Source organism: Adelges cooleyi, unplaced genomic scaffold (genome assembly GCF_023614345.1).
Source record: "Adelges cooleyi isolate 19-005CV unplaced genomic scaffold, UGA_ACOO_1.1 ACOO_flye_CR_arks_rails_tigmint_CR_PRNA_108, whole genome shotgun sequence".
NCBI lineage: Eukaryota > Metazoa > Arthropoda > Insecta > Hemiptera > Adelgidae > Adelges > Adelges cooleyi.
The window spans coordinates 14,898,236-14,910,514 of NW_026095761.1; the positions used below are offsets into that span (position 1 = coordinate 14,898,236).

The window sequence follows — 12,279 nt, forward strand, 5'->3', positions numbered from 1 at the left end:
ATTGTATCATATTATAGCTAATATCTTGTACTATCATTTTTGAGTAATAGTTCTAATAAGTAATATTTTTAGTATATACGTCAATGTTTGCCGATGCTGCTGTTGTAATAGGATACTCAGTATATTGAGTTTAAGACACCACAAAAACCGTTACCTACCTATGTGTACACAGTTCTTACTGTTTATTAGCTTAGCAAAACATTTCAGTACGGTAATATGTATATATATAAATAAGAAAATATTTTTATAGCCGATAGGTATTGGTAATTGTTGATTTTACTAATGCCCAACAATAGTTTAGGGAACGGTTATAGGTAAACGATTCAACATGTATTTTTATATCACACTAAGATTTATTTTAACAGAGAAAAACGTTCGATACGACAATATTATAACGGCTACAATAAAATCTATTTTCTTTTATCTACGAAAATTTTTCTAATTTAAGACATTATAGTAATACTAAGTAATGCAATGAAGTCGAAAAACATAATGAATAAAATAATGGTATAATAGTTCGATTCACGTCATCTGCACCACCCTCGGACGGATTAATTATCTGGAGATTTTTCAGGAGATTTCTCTGGCGATATTCCACTCACGTTCATACCCTTGTGTAACATGTTTGTGATATTCTCTACCGCCTCGTCTTCGGCGTGTATTTTTCTTAGGGCATTGCTGACTATGCATAGGTCGCCTCTGAGCTCAGACACCAATGCCGCTATCTTGTCCGTGTTGCTGAGAATCTCTACGCTCTGAGTGTAAGGGTTGTAGCGCACGCCAAACGGCTTTTGAATACTGTCTGCAAACTCCCTAAAAAAAAGCCCCAAAATAAAGCGCTTGAGCTCAGAATTTGTTAAGTATTTAACTGATATTGAGAAGTAATGTATGCAAATATATGACAAATCAATAATAATTGCAATTATAATTAGACGGCAAAAACAGTGAAAGGAAAATGTTATAAAACTGTGAATGAGAGCAGCAGTGATGGAATGGGAGAGTGTTTCAGCAAAAACGGTGGGAACCAATGATATAGCTTACTGTTTAATCATGCTGTAGCAAAGGAGGACATCGAGATAGTAAAACAGGTAAGAGAGGTTGACTAATGTAGGGCTCTATAAATTTTTGTGTGTGCAATTTAATTTTTGGCAGTCAACAAAACACTTGCAAACCTCATTTTTTCTTTGGCTTCTTCGAACGTCTCGCTGAAGTAATACGCGTTCTGGTACGAAGTGATGATGCACTCTTCGTGGCAAGTGACCTCCGGATCGAATCGTTTGATTTTCTCCTTGGTCTCTATAGCATGACGTAATTCCGCCACCGAACTCAATAGCCCCGCACCGTATACTTTGAGTTCACCGTCTTGCTTGCACATGCCGAATTCCACGGTGAAAAAGTACAACTAAACAAGTACAGGACAATGCGCAATGGATGAATCAACCTGGACAAATTGGTCGCAGACTTACCGTAGCCAGTTTTCCGACGTCTTCGTCACTGGCGCCCAACGAGTTAAGTCCCAGCTCTTGTGAAAATTGGGCGAACGTCGGGTTGGCCAACAGTGGCATGTGCCCCAGCAACTCGTGGCAGCAATCCGGTTCTGGTGTGTAAAACGGATCCGAAGAGTGTCGAATGTATTGCGTGCAATGAAACACTCGGAAGGCCAGGCCTGACAAGAAGTCCCTGGGCGACAAATAACCGGCCACCGGTCTCAACTGAAATCCAGTTTTTCCTGTGGAAAAAAGCAATCGCAGTCGCAAATTCAAATTAATTTTATCCAAGTCCAAGTCCAGAAATCATGGTGACGGACGACAAAGGGAACCCGAAAACCTGCGATTGGTCAAACAACAGCCGCACAACTACCTCGGAAAGAAATATAGCGTGGTTTCAACATAACCGGAATTCGGAATATTGATAAGGCTCATGACTTACCCACATAAGTGGGTAGATTTGGAGATACCAGCTATAAGTTATAGCTATTACGAGCAATAAAGTCACACACTAGTGTAAATATAAATTCAGATTTTTATTCTAAAAGAATTGATCAAATCAGACTAGGACTAGAATTAAATCTGATCATGAGGATCTGGCAGATTTATACACAAAAGTTCTTTTAAATCCGTTTAATTCTTACGTTCGGTCGGATAGGATGGTGCTATTTAGAGCGAAAGGACATTTTTTGTTGTTGGGCAGGGATAGGTTAGATTGTATGTTATCATAAATGTAAATCTATATGTATACAATTGGGCATTGAAGTAAAATATCTGAAATGAAAATTATGTGATAGGTATGATAGGAGTGAAAAAGTTTAAGTACATTTTTGGATTAGTATGAAAAGGAGGTCGAGGAGTTTCGGCAATATCGAAATACAAATGCGAGAAAATAGATTGAGATGATTTTGGTATGTGGGTAAACCGATGAAGCAACAGGTGGATAATACCATTAAATAAATAAAAACTGTGTGGAGTGATAATGGTTTGATTAAGCGAAGAAGAAGATGACGACTAGGTATTTTATATTTTCGTTACGTTTCAAAAATGTGTTGATGTCTTGAAGCTGCGGTATGTTGTCTTCTCGATAACCACAGTACTTGACGAGATCCGGCCAGTTTTCCAAGTATTCCCGACAAGCGTGCTTCACGTACAGCTTGTGGAGTTCACGCATCACGGTACCCCTGTTAACAATACACACAAAAAATGAGTTAATAGCAAGTGAAGTAAAAGGACGATATAAATGAGGAGAAACTATTTCGAAATGGTTTATTGGTTGTATTTCGTGAAAAACGCGTATACGGACGTGCTCATATTAGTCTCATTTGTAACAAGCTTGTGTCGACCCATTCGACTTTTTGCTTTTGACACGGTGCCATTAAATTGTATTAAAGACGGCATTTCGAATGGAGCCGACCTGACTGAATCCGCTTGTCAAACGTCTCCGGTGCATAATATATTATTCCAATTATTCGAATCGGTTGTACATGATTGAATTACGTTGGCGTTTACAAGTCTCCGCCAGTTACATCCGATAAAATTACATTAACATGCAGTTTAATTTACACACTCTCTATAGAGTATATGTACCTATGTAATATAATAGGAAACTAATCAACAGCCGGAGGGTGACTGCGGTGGATGCTCAATTTGCGACGTTATTCAATAGTAATCAAGTATATCATACTCGATATCAAATTGTTGGATTTTATGATGCAATTGTTGATATATTGTTTTATTGGGATAGCAAATTTTTAAAAAAAAAATCATTTCAAGGGTTTCTATTTTTTTTAAATGCCTTAGTATTATATGTTCTGTGTAATTATAATTATTATTCGTCATACCACAAAATAATAAACAATAATAATTTAAAAATTCAGTCGATAATAAACCGCATTATAATGGTTATACTATTATTGTTATACCTACGCTATTTATGAATCGGACGTATTATGTCACGGAACTTGCAACATTTTTATTATTATTAAAAATCCTTTATTTTTGCATTATTTGATTTTGATAAAAACAGTATGACCGGATTTGTTATTATCGTCCAAATGTAAATGTTAACCTACTGCTATAGTTATACTGTTAAACGTTACATCTGATTAATGTAGAGTAGCAAATGAAAATCTTACCATGTTTTGATCTCTTCGGGCGTGTATTGGACTCTCGGAATCGGATGGCCACTAAAATGTGTAGAGAAATAATTTAAAAAATCAACCGGCTCAATAAATTTTAGTATGTTTGGCTCTTAAAATATATTCTCAACACAAAATCATATTTTGCACTTACTATTTATATGTGTTTGCAATGTTGGCGAATTCCACGCGTCTCTTACGATAAACCGGATCCTTGAATCCCTATTTTAGGCAACGCATCATTATTTAAAATTGTATTTGTGCATAGTAAACCAATTAGTACAAACAATAATTAGTGCCGGTTGTACTAATTATAGTAAGAATTTAAATATAGTTTCAATATATTTTGTTGAACTACCCTTAAATTTTAAGTAGGTATACTTGGTACAACTCTAGACATTTAAATATTTATTTGTTTATACATTTGTCGATCACATTTATCCAATAATAATAATTATTATTGTTCTATAAATTGTAAAGTGACAAAACCCGTACTTACCGGATGATCAGCGTCTAGTTCAGTTCCGTACATGAGAACTCGTTGAGCTCGATCTAAGTCTGAAATTTTTTTCGGGAACCACGGGACTTCAAACTCTGAAAAATCTATAGAAAACAAATTCGCGGGTTAAGTTTTCCAAATCGCCAATTCCAACCGACTGTATAAAAATACAGGTATAATTTAAGAACGATAAATAATTGAGACGCATATCAAATCCAAAACCGTTAAATAGGCCAAATCAGTTGTTTTTTGCTTAAACATATTTTAATAATTGTTCTTTTGTTTGAATCGAAATTTATTAAAAAAATTGTTTAAAAAAAAATTGCCTCTATTTTGCGGCTTGAACTTAATTTAAAAAAAAAATTGTATTACAATATGCATGGTACTCGTACTATATTTGAGGTTTGTTATCTCAACTCTAAAGAAATGATTGTTTATATAGATGCAATAATACTTAACCACTTACTTTTCAAGTTAAAGTAGCCCAACGCGTTTGTCGGTTAAATTGTTATGACCATAATATGCTCCTTATTTATTATACTTAATTTAATAGAAAATTATCAGTGTGTTTATAGATATAAATATCACATTAGTTTCATTAAGCAACGTGCAGCATTGAACTAACTGTTTTATTTAAACATTAATATTCGCGTTAACGATATGGAGATGCGCTAAATAAAACCAATTGTTTAATTTCCAAATACTTATTATCGTGTCAGATATCATATAACAACAAATACTTCATTGAAAACCACATCAAGAGAGAATTTGTCAAAACGTACCTTACATTTATTTCATGCATTACCGTAATCAATTCATCAGTAAACAATGTGTTAAATTGTTTTTGGCAATGAATAAAATAGAAATCGAATTATAAAACAGAATTTTTATTCTTTGGCCACTTGAGAAATTTGAAACATTCAATAGTAGTCAAGATAACCCTGAGTGAAACTCTTAGATTAGTGTTAAGTACCGAAACTAGCGGTGGCTGACATGGGAGTCGGCGGCGGAACTTCGGCTCCGCTCTCATAAGTAGCCAAATTGATAGCTGCCACTTCGCGCTTAAGCATGCCCGTGAGTTGCTCCATCCTCTTGTTATCACATTCCACGTCCACCAAAATTTCAAACTCTGATTGTCTGCGACGAGAAGGTCTGGACTCGATGTGTAAAACATTTACGCCCAAATCCTAGATGTGAAAACCAACAAAAAACCCTGTGGTTACCAACTATTCGAAATGGCTCACTAAAAGAAAAGTGTCCCGCCAAATATTACATGCAGATTTGACAAAAAAATCGAATTTTAATTTTCAAATTATACACATTAAAATGACCTTGTAAAAAAATAATAATTTCATTATGTTTTGCATCATTTTTTTTTTTATTAGTATAACTGTATTAATTGTATTAATTTTAGTACAGTTTTTATTCGTTAATTAATTAGATTTTGCCAGACTTGGCTCAGCCAAGGTCAGCCAGGGATAAGTTGGTACATATCGAATATTATATTTTTACTGTGCAATTAATACTCAGTATTTAAAGACAAAATAAATAAACAATATATTTAATTATTATTATTTAGCAATGTTGAGACAGTATAAAAGTTATAAAATATATTTATGTTGATGAACAAAACTATGCATTATTGGATTAGCGGATTGGCTGTATTGTTGATTAAATCTACGGTGTCTGGGCAGCAGAGGATAAGTTCGCACTTATGCTTTACATTTTCTTCTGACTAAGCGATTGTGATTAATTTTAACGTTTCCGTTGCTTTTTGTCAAAATATTAAGTACGTTATTGTTTTTAATTATTTTTTTTCTTATTATTACCCTAGGCAGCAAAGGCCATTGGGTTTGTTTTTAATTAGTCGATGCTCATTGCGTCACTATATTAAGGTTCTTTTAAAGTATAGTTTATTAAATGACAGATCGAGTGAACGGCGAATGAATTCAATACAAATATTTGATTTAATGTATCGAATTTAACAACATCTAGTTAATTTAATTTATTATAAGATTCGGTACTTGATTGTAGCTTGTTTCATAAATTATTATAATTAACGGTATTAAATAAATGAGAAATTCAGTGGGCTACATTGATTTGTCTACACCCTGGCCTTAAGGGAATTTATTTAGAACGTGGGTGATTGCCGCCTTACATCGTCAAAGTAAAAATAGAAATTCTCAAAAAACTTTGTAAAATTGATAAGAACTCGATTTTTTTGGTTATACTTTTTGGTAAAGCGATTAGCTAAGAAATTTGATTTGAACGACTCACTTGGAAAACTTGAAGCGCTCTGGCCAACCCGCCGACTTGATTTTTCAATGAGAATATCACGGAGTTTCTGGAGTCGAATTTTTTTTCCTGCCTCGGCCCCATCACTGGCCTTGCCTGAAAAATCGCGTTTTACATTAAACACACTTAAACAACTTAAAAACAAAATACACAAAGCATAGAATTTGTAAAAAAATATTTCATAAAAATTGTATTGGAATTACTTCGGCTTCCGCTTGAGTGGATTCCCGTAAAGACCACTCCTCGCCCGAACGATAAAGCCACAAGCCAAGTAAACTTTTACCGGACCCACTCATCTTTTTTTCTATAAACAAAAGAAAAAGCGAACAATATTCAATTATTAATACGTTTCAATTTCACTATTCTTCTCATTTATTGGCATCTATTTTTATTTAAATTGCACTTAACGCATGTGTGCGCTTTACCGTCGATATATGAGCAAAACAAATAATAATAATTCAGTACAGCGGGGTTGTGTCATAGTGGAATGGAGCATATTGGGAAATGGGAGGCCACAGGTCTGTAAATATCATTATACCTATAATTCAAATAAACGCTTCGATATGAATCTGTAGATGATAAAAATATAAATAATAATAAAAACATTGTAGTGACAATAATGTTCATAAAATTGTAATTTTTAGTTATGTTGGATACGATTAGGGTTGGTTGTCTTTCTATAATAATTTGTTAAGTTTGTTAAGTTGCCCATACATTGTAATTCACAACATAATGAAACTATTTTTACATACACGTTGACTTTAATACAATCATAACAACTTTCAAATTCACTAAGATCAAAGTGTAATTTCCTACTTTTTTTTTTGGGGGGGGGGGTCCTTAAAAAAAAAAGTTTGATCACCTCCTTTTGAGAAATTGTAGATTAGGTCCGTTCTAGATCTACCTTTGGTCTAATTTTCAGACCTTAAACCTAAAAAAGCGATAAATCACACACAAAAGATACTTAACTACAAATGACCCGAGCGGTTGTAAATCAAAGATCAATAATAAAATAAAAGATACTTAATTGGAACCAAAGTCAAGACGGCACGCTATATAATTAATAGTAGGACAAGCCTTATGCTTATTTGGTGAACTCTTTAGTTGTAGCTCTACAAGTGTCAGGCACATAGTCTAAATCCAATGAAATAAATCAATAGAACTTTCTCATCGATTTTTTTATGGCCCACGAGGCTTTAAGAAATAATCAAATATCTATATAAGAAAGGTTGTTTTATCGTAGAGCATAATATTAAGATCAATTGTTGACGTTATGAACTTAGACTTTTAGCTATGCGTGCCCTACGCACTTTGTGTACAACTATGATAATTTCGACCCCGGCACACAGCGTCGTCCCCGATTATTATCAATTAACAAAGTGTTTTGTTAAAATCCGAATTCGTAAAAAACTAACATAATGTATTACCCCTACTCACTCGGCTCACTCGTCGATGGCGTTTCAATAGTTTTTTATTTGCCGATGCCCGAGATAAGACGACGATGACGATGATACACCTCGATCGGATCGCGTTAAGACTTAATAGTGTGTGTCGTCCGCTTGACCGTGGATTGCCACCGCCGGCATTCGAGTTCTCCGGGGTATGTATACTTAGGGGTGGAGCGGCGACTGCCGATTGGCCGCCCCGGCTCACTGTGATACACATATATATATATAAACCGTTGACGTGCAGCTTTTAGGTGTTTGCCGATGTTAATGTATGGTAACGGAATTCCGAAAGTATACACAAGAATCGTTTTATCTCGCCACCTATATACATATATATATATATATATATCGCGGGTACGCCGATCATTCTCTTAGACTCGGCCACTCAAATTTCATTAATTCCACAACGTTTGGCACGCCACCGCGTAACCATATCTCTGCGAATCTCAACGAGCCCGCTGCCCACACACTCGCGCACTATATTCACGGGCGACCAACTATTTTTATTCACTCTCCCGAACGCGTTTTAGCCAATAAACAATGCCCGGTCGACTGTCTGTTACGGGGGTTGGTACTCGGTGATTAAAACAGTTAATACGGTCTAAGTGTGTAACCCACACGAGTAGGCCAAAATGATGTAAAGATTATACCTGTGCAACACTTCATTAAGTCCGTCACGATTCTTACTGCGAGAGTCAACGTTGTTATCCTATTTATATTCTTCATCCCGCACGCACAATACCCCTATTATTTCTTCTCTCCCTCTGCGATTACCGCCTACTTACTTCCTCGAAATTATGCTTCACCCCCGTTTCCCCCTGTTGTTGAGCAGGATGGTAGCAGCTTAAACTTAGCAGGTTTTGTAAACATATTACATAACATATATACAAATCTTTACAAAAGCGTTTTCAACATTTCTGCAAGAAAAACGAATTGTTGAATTCTGAATTTTTCAAAAGCTTAGATCTTTTTTTGGAAATAACTATACTAAAAAATAACGCCAAGACCCGTGTTGGGAAAGTTCTTTTTTTTAAAACTTATTCAGTCCTAGGTTTGTTCATGAATATTCAAAAAATAACTCTTTTCAGTTGTTACAAGTTACTATAAAATCAGGGCTTAAAGCGTTACATAACTATAACGTTTAATTTGTTAGTATATGTACCAATTTTGTATAACTATATTTAAAGATACCTACAAAAGTATTAAAATTACCAGAAAAATATTTAGGAAATCAAATATTTCGAGCTTGTCCTCGAATTTGTCTGCTGCTCTTCAAAACGCCAATATTAAGTTTTCTTGAAAAAGTATCAAAATTTCCCATCTCACAATATTCCAATTTTCCAGGGGATGCCAAGTTTTATATGGTGAACTGGGTGCTCTAAGTCCAGGTTCAGAGCACGTGGACGAGTGTAGTATTCCTAAGCTCTTAATTACTAGGGCAAAAAGTTCTTTAGAATCCTAATTATTTCTAGTTTCTAAATTGTTATGCTGTTACATAATAATAAAAGTGAACCTAATTAGTTACCTAACATGAATACACTAGAAATAACTCGCCTTTTTTTTAATCGTCAAAACGGAGAATTTAAAAAGAACGGTGTACAATAAAATGTTAAATAAACATAATTGACGCCAGAAAACGCCAAAAAAACCATCTATTTTATTTCTCGCACAACTCTTCTGACATTCTACAGAATCAAACGCTTAAGGTCAAAAACATGATTTGTAGTAGGCAGTAGCAAAGGCAATTTGGTAGTACAATCAAATAATTTAGGAGGCGGGGGGAAGGGACAAAAAGCCGTCAGTGATCGATATGAATCGGAAAAAAACCATATAAATTATGTGTACTTTATGGATTAGACGTGAATCCAGTAGGTCGCTGTCGGCCGACCGCATAATATCTTTTAGGCTCATTGATATGACCGGATTTTATTGCGGTGAACTTTTAAGTGAGATTAAATTTGGTATTCCTTCGTCTGGCTTTATCGTTGGGAAACATTTGGATTTTCTCAGGCTCAACAGTCAACACGCAGCAAACCGCAGACACGTTTACGACAACATTAGTCCTTTGATTAGTTACAGCTGCTTGAGATTTGTAAAGATTTTTCGGGTAACATCATATTTATTACTTAGACATCAAGTTAATACACTCCTTTCCTAAAATAGGTAAGGTCCTGTGAAAAAAAATTCATGCCGCGTGTCGACTGGGTTTCAAAACAGCAAACATTTGTTTAATATGTTTAAGTATATAAATGTCATCAAACGTGTTTTCAATAATTTTCAAATATACTTTAATGATGTTTCGACACGATTACAAAATTACAAAAAGTGTATACAAAAAAATATTGTTTAGTTATACATAACTGTGTGAGCTCAATTAGGGTTGTTTAACTTTTGGAAAATCCTAAACAAAAATCCTTTAAAATGGGATTTTTAACTAAAAATTGGGTTTTTTTATAATCTAGGTATATAACACAATTTTATCTTGGGGTTATTAAAATCCTAAAAATTGAAGTTCAAATAACTATTGGAGTATTAACAAATCTGAAATACAAATAACAAACAAACTTTTTAGTATTTTTAAAATGTTTTACTCAATTATAGTTTATGTTCAAATACTAATTGAAATAATAATTAAAGTGTAAATATGATCTATTGAATTTTGTTGAACAGTGTAACTATAGTAAATTGGTATCTTACTTGGTCATAGTAAAAATAACGTAAATCATAAGTATAAAATAATAATATTATATAATATAGGCTTGATAAAAAGTTGTACGGACATTTCGATTGCGTGGTGTTTCGTCGAGTGAATGAACAAATTAATTATTTTTTAACCCTCGGGTGTACATGTTAAGTGCTGAATTTTACTAAGAAGGTATCCGTGATACTTTGAGAGAAAAACAATTATTATGATGTATACAAAAGAGCTTCACTCTTGGTGTGCTTGTAATTTTGTAAACACACCAACGTGAACATAAGCAAAAATATAATTATAATTTAACGTTAAAAAAAAAAAAATTAAAATAAGAGAAGTAGGTATACTTTAATACATAAATGCGGATATTGTTAAAAATATTAATTTTTTTTGGTTTTTTTTATAATACGCTTTCGAATATGATATCTTTGCAACAATGGTTATGTCACGTTCTGACGGAGAACTCGCTAAATATGTTCGTGACGTTTGCCGTTTTAGAGTGAGCGTTTACGGCCAAGTCTGTATAACAATGTAATGCGCCTTTGAACGTCACTGACAATAGAAACGGCAAACCTGGCTGTGTAATCTCTGATGAGTCAACGAATGGCGTACAGATAACGTTGTTAATTTTGCCAAACAAACATGGACTAGGATAATCATCATATAAACGATATATTGTCCTTTTGTCCGGACATTTGCCCCTTCCAGTGCAGCCTCAAGTCTTATTGATTGCATCTCGAATAGGTACGTTAACTTTGTGGTAAAACCACATTTTGACAAAATATTTCCCAGTTGACTTTATGTACGGTCTTACGTTTGCATTCGAGTGACGATGACCTGAATAGTTGTTATATCTTTGTAGTCTGTGGTCTGCTGTGCACTTCAAAAATATACACTATCTAAATGGTACCTATCAACAATATTGGAATCATTATGATTGTTTACTCTCGAGGGGATGGCATAAGATTTGTATTTTAATCTTCCATCTTTTGTGGTGTACCTATTGTAAAACAAAAAAATCGTTTAGGAGCATTTTTAATCGCCTCCAAGCCGTTCAATACACAAACGACCGACAATTGTTTAGAGTGGCTAATATTACATAATGATGATTAGTATAAAATGTTATTCAAATAAACTACAAGCAACATTATTTGAAGAAAAAAAATATTTTATTAATTAAAAATATAATAATAACTTTTTTTTTAAATAAATAACAAACATAACTTGAAACGATTATTATAATAATAATAACAATATTTTACCTATTTTACCTGATAACACTAGATTTACTAGTTAAAATTTTAAGATTTTAAGTTTTATAAAATAACCCTCTAAATAATCGTTCAATAAACATATTTGATCATTTTATCTGATTCATAGCGCTTAAGTATATGCCTAATTTTTCATTTTGAAAAAATCAAATACGATGAATGATACTAAATTCTTGTTATTACGATGAGTTAGAACAGTATTTGTCTGAAAAACATATTGTTTTTATATTGGTGCAAGGGTATTATTAGAGTAGAGTATTATTGCAGTAAAGATGATACGAATTTAAGAATTAAACAAAATAGTTTCATAATTGAAAAATGAAAATTGTAAAAACCTTACAACTCAAAAAGTATTAAATACAATTATTTCAGATCTATGCTAAAAATGTCAATATAGGAAACTTTCAAAGACCACTTGTGCTGAACAAACGACATTTTATATA

General features: G+C 33.6%; 1 protein-coding gene across 3 annotated transcripts; it reads right to left on the reverse strand.

Annotated features, from left to right (window-relative positions):
• Positions 1–352: 352 nt before the first annotated feature.
• LOC126839216 (tryptophan 5-hydroxylase 1) lies at positions 353–7,981 on the reverse strand. 3 transcript variants are annotated; one of them, XM_050574377.1, is made up of 11 exons: positions 7,860–7,981; positions 6,626–6,726; positions 6,405–6,518; positions 5,101–5,314; positions 4,128–4,231; positions 3,783–3,850; positions 3,626–3,676; positions 2,526–2,671; positions 1,467–1,729; positions 1,173–1,402; positions 353–813 (listed from the first exon to the last, which is right to left on the reverse strand). In XM_050574377.1, exons 2-11 carry the CDS (start codon positions 6,716–6,718, stop codon positions 552–554), a joined length of 1,545 nt encoding a protein of 514 aa, XP_050430334.1. In that variant the 5' UTR covers positions 6,719–6,726; positions 7,860–7,981; the 3' UTR covers positions 353–551. The 3 variants fall into 3 exon arrangements, with proteins under 3 accessions (XP_050430334.1, XP_050430325.1, XP_050430344.1); XM_050574368.1 differs by having other exon boundaries at positions 7,850–7,928; XM_050574387.1 differs by lacking the exons at positions 3,626–3,676; positions 3,783–3,850; positions 4,128–4,231; ... (2 more) ...; positions 6,626–6,726; positions 7,860–7,981 and adding an exon at positions 2,794–2,903.
• Between the last annotated feature and the right edge of the window lie 4,298 nt (positions 7,982–12,279).

Bases quoted from the DNA above. Each gene is read 5' to 3' on its own strand.
- LOC126839216 (XM_050574377.1), bottom strand. From the start codon at position 6,718: ATGAGTGGGTCCGGTAAAAGTTTACTTGGCTTGTGGCTTTATCGTTCG. The intron at 6,519-6,625 runs GTAATTCCAATA...GCGATTTTTCAG, and splicing joins CCACTCAAGCGGAAGCCGAA to GCAAGGCCAGTGATGGGGCC. The intron at 1,403-1,466 runs GTAAGTCTGCGA...GTACTTGTTTAG, and splicing joins ACGTCGGAAAACTGGCTACG to TTGTACTTTTTCACCGTGGA.